We start from the raw sequence: 13,476 nt of genomic DNA, 5'->3' as shown, positions 1-13,476 counted from the left end.
ACTGAATCTCCCCATGTCCTCAGAGGCATCCCCACCATCACCCCATCCCACAGATGAGCAGACTGAGCCTAGGAGAGAAGAGCCTCGCCTGGATCACACAGCTGGGAAACGTCAGGGCTGCGTGGTCCTCACACCCCCAGTCTTCCCCACATCGTTCAGTCAACCCCCCAAGAAAAAGACTTCGAGTCTCAGCCAGTGGAGGCACCCCCAGAGGTCAGTAATCTGGAGCAAAGGTGCAGCCACTTGGACTCAGGTCCGCAGCCTCCAGCTGATGTCCCCAGCAGACACTGTTCTCAGCGGGCAGGAAGAGTTGTGGTCCAAAAAATGGGGGGAGGGATGTGTGAGAGAGAGTGCCAAAGACTGGGTCTTTGTTATGTGTTTTTTGTTTTTTTTTTTTATTAGTGTTATGATAGATTACAAGCTTGTGAGATTTCAGTTGTACATTTTTGTTAGTCATGTTGTGGGTACACCACTTCCCCCTCCGTACCCTCCCCCCACCCCCCCCTTTTCCCTGGTAACCACCGATCAGATCTCCTTCTCAATATACTAATTTCCACCTATGAGTGGAGTCATATAGAGTTCGTCTTTCTCTGACTGACTTATTTCGCTTAACATAATGCCCTCGAGGTCCATCCACGTTGTTGTGAATGGGCCAATTTCGTCTTTTTTTATGGCTGAGTAGTATTCCATTGTGTATATATACCACATCTTCTTTATCCAATCATCAGTTTCTCGGCATGTCGGCTGGTTCCACGTCTTGGCTATTGTAAATAATGCTTCGATGAACATAGGGGTGCAACGGACTCTTGAGATATCTGACATCAGGTTCTTAGGATAGATACCCAGTAATGGGATGGCTGGGTCATAGGGTATTTCTATTTTTAACTTTTTGAGAAATCTCCATACTGTTTTCCATAGTGGCTGTACCAGTTTGCATTCCCACCAACAGTGTATGAGGGTTCCTCTTTCTCCACAACCTCTCCAACATTTGTCACTCTTGGTTTTGGATGTTTTTGCCAATCTAACGGGTGTAAGGTGATATCTTAGTGTAGTTTTGATGTGCATTTCCCTGATGATTAGCGATGATGAACATCTTTTCATGTGTCTATTGGCCATATTCATATCTTCTTTTGAGAAATGTCTGTTCATGTCCTCTGCCCATTTTTTGATCGGGTTGTTTGTTTTTTTGTTGTTAAGCAGTGTGAGTTCTTTGTATATTATGGAGATTAACCCTTTGTCGGATAAGTGGCTTGTAAATATTTTTTCCCAATTAGTGAGCTGTTTTTTTGTTTCAATTCTGTTTTCCCTTGCCTTGAAGAAGCTCTTTAGTCTGATGAAGTCCCATTTGTTTATTCTTTCTATTGTTTCCCTCAACTGAGGAGTTACAGTGTCCGAAAAGATTCTTTTGAAACTGATGTCAAAGAGTGTACTGCCTATATTCTCTTCCAAAAGACTTATTGTCTCAGGCCTAATCTTTAGGTCTTTGATCCATTTTGAGTTTATTTTGGTGTGTGGTGAAAAAGAATGGTCAATTTTCAATCTTTTGCATGTGGCTGTCCAGTTTTCCCAGCACCATTTGTTGAAAAGACTTTCTTTTCTCCATTGTAGGCCCTCTGCTCCTTTGTCGAAGATTAGCTGTCCATAGATGTGTGGTTTTATCTCTGGGCTTTCAATTCTGTTCCATTGATCTGTGGACCTGTTTTTGTACCAGTACCATGCTGTTTTGATCACTGTAGCTTTGTAGTATGTTTTGAAATCGGGGATTGTGATTCCGCCGGCTTTGTTTTTCTTGCTCAGGATTGCTTTAGCAATTCGCGGTCTTTTGTTCCCCCATATGAATTTTAGGATTGTTTGTTCAATTTCTGTGAAGAATGTTCTTGGGATTCTGATTGGGATAGCATTGAATCTGTATATTGCTTTAGGTAGTATGGACATTTTAACTATGTTTATTCTTCCAATCCATGTGCAAGGAATGTTTTTCCATCTCTTTATGTCATCGCCTATTTCTTTCAAGAAAGTCTTGTAGTTTTCATTGTATAGATCCTTCACTTCCTTGGTTAAGTTTATCCCAAGGTATTTTATTCTTTTCGTTGCGATTGTGAATGGGATAGAGTTCTTGAGTTCTTTTTCTGTTAGTTTATTGTTAGTGTATAGAAATGCTACTGATTTATGCACGTTAATTTTATACCCTGCTACTTTGCTGTAGTTGTTGATTATTTCTAATAGTTTTTCTGTGGATTCTTTGGGGTTTTCTATGTATAAGATCATGTCGTCTGCAAACAACGAGAGTTTTACTTCTTCGTTACCTATTTGGATTCCTTTTATTTCTTTTTCCTGCCGAATTGCTCTGGCCAGCACCTCCAGTACTATGTTGAATAGGAGTGGTGAAAGTGGGCACCCTTGTCTTGTTCCTGTCCTCAGAGGGATGGCTTTCAGCTTTTGTCCATTGAGTATGATGTTGGCTGTGGGTCTATCATATATGGCCTTTATTATGTTGAGGTACTTTCCTTCTATACCCATTTTACTGAGGGTTTTTATCATAAATGGGTGTTGGATCTTGTCTAATGCTTTCTCTGCATCTATTGAGATGATCATGTGGTTTTTGTTTTTCATTTTGTTGATGTAGTGTATCACGTTGATTGACTTGCGGATGTTGAACCATCCCTGTGTCCCTGGTATAAATCCCACTTGATCATGGTGTATAATCTTTTTGATGTATTGCTGTAATCGGTTTGCCAAAATTTTGTTGAGGATTTTTGCATCTATGTTCATCAGTGATATCGGCCTGTAGTTCTCCTTCTTTGTGTTGTCCTTGTCAGGTTTGGGGATCAGAGTGATGTTGGCTTCATAGAATGTGTTAGGGAGTGCTCCATCTTCCTCAATTTTCTGGAACAGTTTGAGGAGAATAGGTATTAAGTCTTCTTTGAATGTTTGGTAGAATTCTCCAGAGAAGCCGTCTGGTCCTGGACTCTTGTTTTTGGGGAGGTTTTTGATTACCGTTTCTATTTCCTTACTTGTGATTGGTCTATTCAGATTCTCCATTTCTTCCTGATTCAGTTTGGGGAGATTGTAGGAGTCTAGGAATTTGTCCATTTCTTCCAGGTTGTTCAATTTGTTGGCATATAGTTTTTCATAGTATTCTCTTATGATCTCTTGTATTTCATTGGTATCTGTTGTGATTTCTCCTCTGTCATTCCTGATTTTATTAATTTGCGATTTCTCTCTTCTTTTCTTGGTGAGTCTGGCTAGGGGTTTGTCAATTTTGTTAATTCTTTCGAAGAACCAACTCTTTGTTTCATTGATCCTTTCTATTGTCTTTTTTGTTTCAATATCGTTTATTTCTGCTCTTATTTTTATTATTTCCCTCCTTCTACTGACTCTGGGCTTTGTTTGTTCTTCTTTTTCTAGTTCTGTTAGGTGTCATTTGAGGTTGCTTACGTGAGCTTTTTCTTGTTTAGTGAGGTGAGCCTGTATTGCGATGAATTTCCCTCTTAGGACTGCTTTTGCTGCATCCCAAATGATTTGGTATGTCATGTTCTCATTTTCATTTGTCTCCAGATAATATTTGATTTCTTCTTTAATTTCTTCAATGATCCATTGTTTGTTGAGAAGCGTGTTGTTTAGTCTCCACATTTTTGCACCTTTCTCTGCTTTTTTCTTGTAGTTGATTTCTATTTTTATAGCGTTATGATCAGAAAAGATGCTTGATATTATTTCAACTCTCTTGTATTTATTGATGTTTGCTTTGGTTCCCAAAATATGGTCAATCCTTGAGAATGTTCCATGTGCACTTGAGAAGAATGTGTAACCTGCTGTTTTTGGATGAAGTGTTCTCTATATATCTATTAAGTCCATCTGGTCTAATTTTTCATTTAATTCTATTATTTCCTTGTTGATTTTCTGTCTGGATGTTCTGTCCATTGGTGTTAATGGTGTGTTGAGGTCCCCTACTATTATTGTATTGTTGTTGATGTCTTCTTTTAGTTCTATTAAGAGTTGCTTTACAAATTTTGGTGCTCCTGTGTTGGGTGCGTATATATTTATAAGTGTTATGTCTTCTTGGTGGAGAGTCCCTTTTATCATTATATACTGTCCCTCTTTATCTTTCTTTATCTGTTTTGCTTTGAAATCTACCTTGTCTGATATTAGTATAGCGACACCTGCTTTCTTTTGTTCGTTATTAGCTTGGAGTATTGTTCTCCATCCCTTCACTCTGAGTCTGTGTTTGTCTTTGGGGCTGAGGTGTGTTTCCTGGAGGCAACATATTGTTGGATCTTGTTCTTTGATCCATCCTGCCACTCTGTGTCTTTTGATTGGGGAGTTCAATCCATTTACATTTAGAGTGATTATTGAGACGTGGGGGCCTACCACTACCATTTTGTGTCTTGTTTTCCGGTTTTCTTCAGTTTCCTTTGTTTCTTGTCCCATGGTTTAATCTGTTCTGATGTAGAGCTGCTACTCTCTGTTGTTGTCCTTCTACTTATCTCCTCTGCTCTTGGTTTTGTAGCCCCTTTCCTTTTTTGGATTTTTCAGGATTGAGGGTTTTCCTGAGGATTTCCTGAAGAGGAGGTTTTGTGGCAATGAACTCCCTTAATTTTTGTTTATCTGGGAAAGTTTTTATTTCTCCATCGTATTTGAAGGATATTTTCGCTGGGTAGAGAATTCTCGGCTGTAGATTTTTGTCCTTCAGATTTTTGAATATATCATTCCACTCTCTTCTAGCCTGTAAAGTTTCTGCTGAGAAATCTGCTGATAGCCTGATGGGGGTTCCTTTGTAGGTTAGTTTCTTTTGCCTGGCTGTCCTTAATATTTTCTCCTTGTCGTTGACTTTTGCTAGCTTCACTACTATATGCCGTGGAGTTGGTCTTCTTGCATTGATAAAGTTTGGAGATCTATTGGCTTCTGTCACCTGAAGATCCATCTCCCTCACCAGATTTGGGAAGTTCTCAGCCATTATTTCTTTGAATAGGTTTTCTGCCCCTTTCTCCTTCTCTTCTCCCTCTGGTATACCTATAATCCTTACGTTGCATCTCCTAATTGTGTCTGATAATTCTCGGAGAGTTTCTTCATTTCTTTTAAGTCTTGCTTCTCTCTCCTCCTCTGCCTGCAACAATTCTATATTGCCATCTTCCAAATTGCTAATTCTTTCCTCCATATTATCGGCCCTACTGTTCAGAGCATCTAGATTTTTCTTAATCTCCTCTATTGTGTTCTTCATTTCCAATATTTCTGTTTGGTTCTTCTTTATCGTATCAAACTCTTTTGTGACATAGCTCCTGAACTCGTTGAGTTGTCGGTCAGAATTCTCTCTTAACTCATTGAGAATCTTAATGATGGCTGTTTTGAAGTCATCGTCATTTAGGTTATATATCTCATTTTCTTTGGGATTGTTTTCTGTGTATTTGTTACTTTCTTTCTGTTCTGGAGATTTAATGTATTTTTTTCATATTGCTTGATGTTGTTGATTTGTGCCTCCGCATGGAGATAGAGTTTAGTTGCTCCTTTCACTTGTTTCAGCTGCTGCGGTGGGGGGAGCAGCTGTTTATACTTCACCAACCAGGAACCCTGTCCGTAGTTGCTAACTGGGCCTGGGCCCCTCTTCGTAGCCACAGTGGCCCTTTGGATTCCCTCCTCTGCCATGGGGGCCGTCACAGGGGGGCTTCAGGCTGCAGGTGCCTACTGTTGCAGCCCACCTAGATGTGCTCTCTCCTTGGGGTCTGCAACGGTGTTATGGGCTTTTCCAGCGGCCAGGGGTGGGATCACTTATATTTGTCGCTCCGTTGCTGTTGGCACCCACCAAATCTCACTTGTCCTCTATGGGTCACAGGAGAGCTATTGGCATCTTCTACAGTCTGTGGTTAGTACACCTAGCTATGCTGCTTTTGCCCTGGGGTCTTCCAGCCTTGTGGCTGGCGGCTGGGTGCCTTCTACTGGTGCTGTGCAGAGGCTTTCCCTAAGGCTGCTGTGAGCCTGTAGGGTTTCCCCCTAGGCTACTAAGCTGGGTCTCTGGAACTCTCTCCAGCCCCAGTCCTCTCCGAGATCTCCGGCAATCCCTAGCCTCACGGGGTGGGCAACGGCAGCTGGGGGTCGCCTCGCCCTCTGGGATTCTCTCCGGGCCTCTCCCAGAGCCGTGAATGCTCAGCGTGGCCCCTCTGCTAACGGCACACAGAGAGTTTTGTCTGCTGCCCGGGCAGAGCTCTGGCGCTTCCCCTCCGGGTCGCAGAACCGGCCTTTGAAAGTTCCCCCAGCCCCGGTCCTCTCCGAGATCTCCGGCAATCCCTAGTCCCACGGGGCGGGCAACGGCAGCTGGGAGACCTCCGTGCCCTCCATGATTCTCTCTGGGACCCTCCGGGTGCCCCGAGCACCAGGCTGGGTCTCCCCGCCAATGGCGGGGAGAGACTCTCCCCGCGGGCTCAGGTGTGCAACTCCAAAGTTTCCCTCTGCGTTTAGGAGTAATTGCAGGGGGTTTAGGTAGGGTTCTGGTCACCTGTTTCCACCGTCGCTCCTCTGTTGTGTTCTCGCTCCTGCCCTAGATGTGTGTGGATCCTCTGGGGGCGTCCGTTGGAAGACAGCCGCTTGCGGGTACTAGGCTGCCCGTCGGGGTCGGAGAGTTTTCACCTATTTCCACATCCTCCCGGAGGAAAGTCCATCCGCCTTCCAATGTATAGTCGCGTGGGTGTCTCAGACGTCCTGAGATGCTGTCTGGATATCCTTTGTCAAGCGATAAGTGTCCAAATAATTGTAGACTCGAAGGGCGAGAGACAAAGAGGACTACTCACGGCACCATCTTGGCTCTTCTCCCTTTGTTATGTGTTTTTAATTAAACTTTGTATTCGGAGAAAACTGTGACTCACATGCTGTCATGGGAAGTAATCCAGAGGGGTCCCATGTACCCTTTATCCTGTTCCTCCCAATGGTGGGTGACATCTTGCAAAACGCTAGGACAGATATAGTCTATCCCATCACACAAAGACCCCTCCTGTTGCCCTGTTATAGCCACCCCCACTTTCCTCCCGCCCTCACGTCTCCTTAGCCCTGACAACCACTAACCTAGTCTCCATTTCTCTAAGTCTGTCATTTCAAGAATGTTGTAGAAATGGAGTCATATAGTAAGTCATCTTTTGGGACTGACTGAGTGGTCTTTGGTTTTGAATGGGCTCGTCCTGCTGCCCAGTGCTCTGGGCTTGGGCCTGGTCTAACAGGGAGAGCCCTGTCTGGGTCCTTCCTGGGGCGACAGGACATGTCCTCCCTTCAAGGAGGACTTCTGGTGGACTTAGATCTTAAGCTCTCAAAAAACAGAGGCCACCATGATTGGGCCAAAAGGGTTTCTTGAGAGGACGGTTTGCACCCTCTGAGCCTCAGTTTCCCCACATGGTATGGCCCTCCTCTTCCCTCCTGGTCCATTTCCCTCTGCTGCTCACCCCCTGCCCTGGTGGTGGCTTGCACCAGGGGCCTGCCCTTTCCCCGACATATCTGGCAGCTCCTTCCCCAGGCCCAAAATAGGCCATTGTGTAAACAGGGCCTACGTGATCAAGACATGGAAAAGGAAGCCAAGAGCAGGAAGCCACGTGGGCCATCAGAGCAATTAAACCCGGGAGCAGACTCCCCCAGGGGCCTCACGTGCAGGACACATGGGTCAGCAGGGCAAAGTGGAGGCCGCTTCAGGCAGGAGGTGGTCTGATGGGCTCTGGCCCCGTGCACTCGTCCAGGCACGTCCCCTGCAAGGAGCATCAAACGGGGCTGCTGGAGCCAGGGTCTGTCTGAGATGGAGACCCCAGACAACGGTGGTTTCAACAGGAGAGAACCTTATTTCTCTGTATGGTGATGTATTAGCATCAACAACACCCATCTTGTTGCTCTCTGGTTCTGGGGTGCAGCCCCCTCCTGGTGGCGTCAACTCTCCCTGCTGCACCTGTGTTCTGGCCAATGGGAATAGGGAAAGGGGTGAGGGCAGGACAAACCCTCGACAAGAAGGTACACAGGGCACTGCTGTTTACTTCCTGTTGGTCAGAGCTCAGTCATGTGACCACATCTAGATGCAAGGGAGGCTGGGAGATGTAGTCTTTCTTCAGGTGATTGTATTCCAAAGGAGACACCCAGGGTTCTATAGGGGAGAACAGGAGCTGGCTAACTAATCACAGCCAGGTTTCTTCCTGTAAAACGGGGATGGTGAGAGCCATTCCTCATGCCGGGTGCTTACGAAGGCTAAACATGTTGAACACAGTGCCAAGCGTGTTGGAAGAGCTCAGAAATATTAGCTATTCTTATTTCCTTTACTAACTGAGATCCTGCACGTCACGCCGTGGCACCATGCTGGCACAAGGTCTGTGCCATTCAGGGGTGCTGCAGTCGCCATTGCTCTTGTTAGCGTCAGCTCTCCTCTGACTCCAGGCTCAGGGCTCTCGGGGGCCCCACAGCTCTCTTCCCAAACAGGGCTCCTGGTGGACCCTGAGTGAGCCCCTGCTGCAGCCATGCACTGCCCCTGCCAGCGCCTTGTCCTCTCAGCCCCCCAAACAGATGGCCTGGCCCTGCAGGATTCACGCCAGCTCAGCTGCAGGAAGTGCTTAATCCGTCTCGTGTGGCTTCTCACAAATGGTCTGGTTTGTTGTGCGTGGTCCCCAGCATGGGAGGAATCGGGGCTGGCAGGGGTGACCAAGGACAGCCTGTCCCCTCTCAGCATGCATCCAGAATTCTGGACGAGGCCTGGAGGGGTGGCAGGAGAAGGGGAGATGTAGCCCCCACCCTTGGAGAATCAGAGTCAGCACACAGCGGACACTCTGGCAGCCTCATATGGCAGCTGTCTCTGCGCTCCTTGTCCCCGGGGCCCCTCCTGACACCTTACCCAATCCCGACACCACGTGGCACTTCTCCAAACAGCCGAGAGCTCACTGGCAAGGATGAGGGAAGTGAGTGAAGATGCATCAGGGCCTCACACCCACCCATATGGGCCTGAGAGAGTTGTAGAAACTTCTCACCCCGATTCTGTGGGGCAGATGCCCCATCTCGGGCCATGGTAAGCAGGCCAACTCACTGTCTCCTTAAAGGCAAGAGGAATGAAGCTGGAAACCAAGGACGGTGCCAGAAAGCCCCGCAAAAGGCTGGGGCGGGTTCTGAGCCACAGCAGGGAGTATGTCAGAGTTAGGTCCCTGCCAGCCTGTTGGCAGAGGAGGGAGGAGACAGATGGCAGGGGGCAGGCCTCCCTGTCAGATGGGCAGGCGGCCTTCTGCGGCCCAGAGGGCACGGAAGCTGGAGCCCACTGGCCCAGACCTGCCCTGGGCTTTGCTCTCCCTGAAGCCCATGGGGCAGTGCCCTGGCCGAAGCACCTTCAGGACCTCCTCATCCTGGCCCCACATTCCAGTGTGGCCCCCATTGTTCCTGTGGGGGTGTGTGCCCCTCACCCACGTGAACAAGGTGGACATTAAGTCAGGGGCGACAGACATAGAGCAGACAAAATACACTTGGACTAACACCAAAACGTCTCCAGAGCCACCCCTGAGTGGAGTGGTCAGAGCCAACAACTCTATGAGCTTGTATTTAAGAAAACATGAGTTGGCACTTGAACCTGTCCAGAGCACACATGTGAATGTGGAGTGCGAGAACAGAGCCTGGAAGGAGAGAAAGTAGCATGGTCGGCTTTGCTGAAGGGCTGGCCACTGTGCTGCTGGCTCGCAGCCCCCACTCCCCAGACCCAGCTGCCATGAACGGAGTCAGCTTTTCAGGCCAGAACAGAAGGAATAGCCAATGGGAGATAGATCTGGGCCTCTGGAGGGGAGCCCCCGCCCATGAACTGATGGAGCCCTCTCTCTTTTTTCTTCCAGGTCGACCTTTATAACGCAGACCCCCTCATCTGCCGGGCAGGGCTGAAGGTATGCTTCGGCATCCAGCTTCTCAATGCCGTCTCGCGGGTAGAGCGGGCCCTCCCCAAGCTGACGTTGCCCTTCCTGCTGCTCCAGGGCTCTGCTGACCGCCTGTGCGACAGCAAAGGAGCCTACTTGCTCATGGAGTCCTCCAAGAGCCAGGACAAGACACTTAAGGTGAGCAGCTGCCCCCCCCCCCCCGCCCCGCCCCGCTTCCCCAGGCCGGAGGGAGGTGGCGTCCCTTTGGGCACATCTGCGCAAAGCCCCGCAGGCCATCCCCAGCGGGGCGTCTCGGGTTAGGGGCCAGCCTGGCCCCGCTGGGGATAAGTACCGGGAACATGAGGCATCTATTAATTCTGAGAGAGCACACAAGTAATTAGCTGATTGTTCGCATGAATGAGCTTGAAAGGAAGAAAGGGAGAACGCTCAGAAGATGTCATGGTCAAGAAAAGAACTGGGCATTGAGCAAAACGTTTTCCAGGAGAATGTCTTCTGCTTTGTCGTGCTCAGGGTCCAGGGGCATGTCTGGCACCCGGCCTCCCTCAGTCGGCATCCTGCACCAGCAGCCGCCGCTGTCAGGGGCTCTGGGCGCACAGGCACTGCTGGGCCTTGTCTGTAAGGAAATCTGTAAGAGCGGGTCCCTCAGAGGGGACAGGACCTGTGGCTTAGCCACGTGGCATGTCAGACACAACAGACCGCAATGGACTAACTCAGAGTGACTTTTGAGGTGGAAAATGTTGTTCTGGGGTCAAGAAGTTCCTGTTTGTCTGATTGAACCGGAAAGAGCCCCAGCTGGGGAGAGGACGAGGGGGAGCGGGTACCTGCTGCGAACCCGTCCAGCAACAGCTGACCCTGAAGGTGGCTCTCCGTGGTCAGTCGGGCAGACCACAGCCCCAGGGCACAGTCCTGAGCGCACCTGTCTCAGGGCTGTGCCACCTGGCCTGTGCCATGGCCGTGCGGAGGCTCTGGGCCCAGGGCCCCTTCTCACCCAGGCAGTCGCTGCAGGTCTCATCTACTGAGTGGTGAGGTCGGGATCTGAGCTCAGATCCTCTGACCCAAGCCCACTGTCCTGCTCCCTCCACACTGCACTGACAAAGACTCCCATTTTTTTGCAAACTGTCAAGTGCTTCCCTCGCACCATTAGGAATTGCAGACCCTGGCCCACATCAGCTACCACATATGGACTCGTGGATGAACAGAAAGAAGGAGAAAAAGGGAAAAGAAAAGCTGGATCTCAGTAATGCTGGAGTCTGTGAACACAAGGGGACACTCTGCAGTCTGGGTGAAGGCATCAGACAGGTCATGCCCTTCACCAGTGTGGAAGCTTGTTGGCCCTACGAAGGGAGTCCACAAAGGGCACTCATTCACTCATTTGCTCACCATTCATTCGTTCTTCAATCCCAGTATTCAATGGGTGCCTGCTTTGTGCTGGGCCGTGAGAACAGGACAGGCCCGGTCCTGGCCTCGCCTACAGCCTGCGTCCTGCTGGGATGAGCGGCACACACAGCTGAACAGGGTGACGGTGGCAGGGTCAGTGCCGGAAGGACAGTGAGCAGGGGGTTGGGATAGGGGCCAGAGGAAGGGCGAGGCGCCTACTTCAGATGGGGGCAGGCCAGCTTGAGAGCTGACAGTGCGAGAGTGGTGGAAGAACATTCCAGACAGAGGGAAGAGCAAATGTGAAGGCCTGAGGCAGGATAGTTCTCATGTGTGCAGGCAACGGAAGACTGCGTGGGAGTGCGTGGAGGCGGGGAGGGCCTGGCAGCAGAAGAGGCCTCGACTTTTCTCTCTTACGGCGATGAAGCCACGGGAGCATCTGAGCCCAAGAGTGACTTGTGCTGATTTCGGTTCTCCAGCATCCTCCAGCTGCCGTGTGGGGACGGGGGGCGGCTGTGCCGTCACCCAGAGGACGGGCTTGGCCTGGGGGGGCAACAGAGGCAGGGCAGGCCTGGTGGCCCAGGGGACAGTGTGAGATGGAAGTGATTGCAATGGACCCTGGGGTTGGGGCTTGTGCTAACGAGGAGACCGTGACACCCTATTCTGAGATGGGTGACTGTGGGGGAGAAGCAGATGTGGGGAGCATCAGGAGTTCCATTTTGAGACACCTATTAGAAAGTCCCAGTAGAAACTTGGGGGGCTGGCCCCGTGGCCGGGTGGGCCGCTCCGCTACAGGCGGCCCAGTGTTTCGTTGGTTCAAATCCTGGGCACGGACATGGCACTGCTCATCAAACCACGCTGAGGCAGCGTCCCACATGCCACAACTAGAAGGACCCACAATGAAGAATATACAACTATGTACTGGGGGGCTTTTGGGAGAAAAGGGAAAAAAAATTTTTTTAAATCTTAAAAAAAAAAAGAAAGAAATTTGGGAAAATCATTGAAAGCAGGGTCTCAAACACCCACGTGCACAGCAGCATTCGTGGCAGCATCATTCACAGTAGCCAAGAGGTGGAAGCAGCCCAAGTGCCCATCGACAGGTGAATGGACAGACAAAATGTGGTCTGTACGGACAAGGCCATGTTACTCAGCCTTGAAAAGGAAGGAAATCCTGACACCTGCTACAACACGGATGAAGCTGGAGGACATTATGCTAAATGATACAAAAAGGCAAATAGTGTATGATTTCACTCATATGAAATCTCTAAAGCAGTCAAAAATCATAGCGGTAGAAAGTAGAATGGTGGTTCCCAAGGACCAGGAGGAGGAGAAGGGAGAATTTAATGGGCGTGGAGTTTCAGTTCTACGAGATAAAGTTCTAGAGGTTTGTTGGACAACCATGTGAATCTACTTAACACTACTGAACTATACACTTAAAAATGGTTAAGATGGTAAATTTTATGTGGTTTTTTACAACAGTTTAAAAAAATAGAAATTGGAGATCCCAATAGAAATCAACTGGGAATGGCAAATAGACAGTTGGATATACACATCTGGCATCCAGAGAGAGGTCTGGCTGGAGGCAAAAATTTCAAGTCCCCAGCACCTGGTTTTCAAAGATAACTCGGGGGAGAGGGCCACGCCCACAGGCTCAAGCCACACCTGCCTGCAGAAATCAGCCTCCAGGTCCAGCCTGGACTGAGAAGCTGCTGCTAGCGAGCAGAAAGAAGACCAGGAGGGTAGAAAGCCTCGGAAAGCACAAGAGGAAAGTGTTTCTAGAAGGTTAAGACTGGTCAACTTTTGAGTGATGCTGAGAAGCCAAACCATACAAGAACAAAAGTGTCCCCTGGCTGCGGTGACTTGAAGGTCGTTGGAGCCTGTGCCAAAGACAGTCGCCAGGGTTGGTGGGGGTGAAAGTCAGACTGGGATAAGCTGAGGTCCAGATGGAAGGCAAAGAGACGGAGACAGGAAATGGAAGTCACCAGTGAGGTGGAGGCCCGGCCTCCACAGCTGCAGGGAGAAGAGGAACCCAGGCTAGGTGTGCACTGGACGTGAGAAAAGCAGCGCTAGGACATGGGGCACACTTTAATTTATTTGAACCATCATCTGATCAACAGGTGTTGGCGCCAGGAAGATGGGAGTCCTGGGGCATGGGGAGAGTCTGGAGGGCCCCCTCTGCCGCCCATGGCCTCCCTCCCTTCACCCGTCACTTCCTGAAGCCCTGACTTCTTGTCTCCTCGTTGCA

General features: G+C 49.1%; 1 protein-coding gene across 11 annotated transcripts in view; it reads left to right on the top strand.

The window, feature by feature from the left end:
- The window catches only part of MGLL (monoglyceride lipase), a 117,683-nt gene that overhangs the window by 101,206 nt on the left and 3,001 nt on the right, over positions 1-13,476 (top strand). For 6 of the 11 annotated variants that reach the window (XM_014846102.3, XM_014846104.3, XM_014846105.3 and 3 more), the window contains one exon: positions 9,819-10,034. In XM_014846102.3, the coding sequence (XP_014701588.1) occupies positions 9,819-10,034 (216 nt within the window). Of the gene's footprint in view, positions 1-6,533; positions 6,838-9,818; positions 10,035-13,476 lie in introns of those variants that run through there. The other 5 variants (XM_070493071.1, XM_044755201.2, XM_014846103.3 and 2 more) reach the window with 2 other exon arrangements.

The sequence above is a fragment of the Equus asinus genome, chromosome 21 (assembly GCF_041296235.1).
Source record: "Equus asinus isolate D_3611 breed Donkey chromosome 21, EquAss-T2T_v2, whole genome shotgun sequence".
In the NCBI taxonomy this organism is placed as follows: domain Eukaryota; kingdom Metazoa; phylum Chordata; class Mammalia; order Perissodactyla; family Equidae; genus Equus; species Equus asinus.
This window is presented reverse-complemented; position numbering and strand designations above follow the sequence as displayed.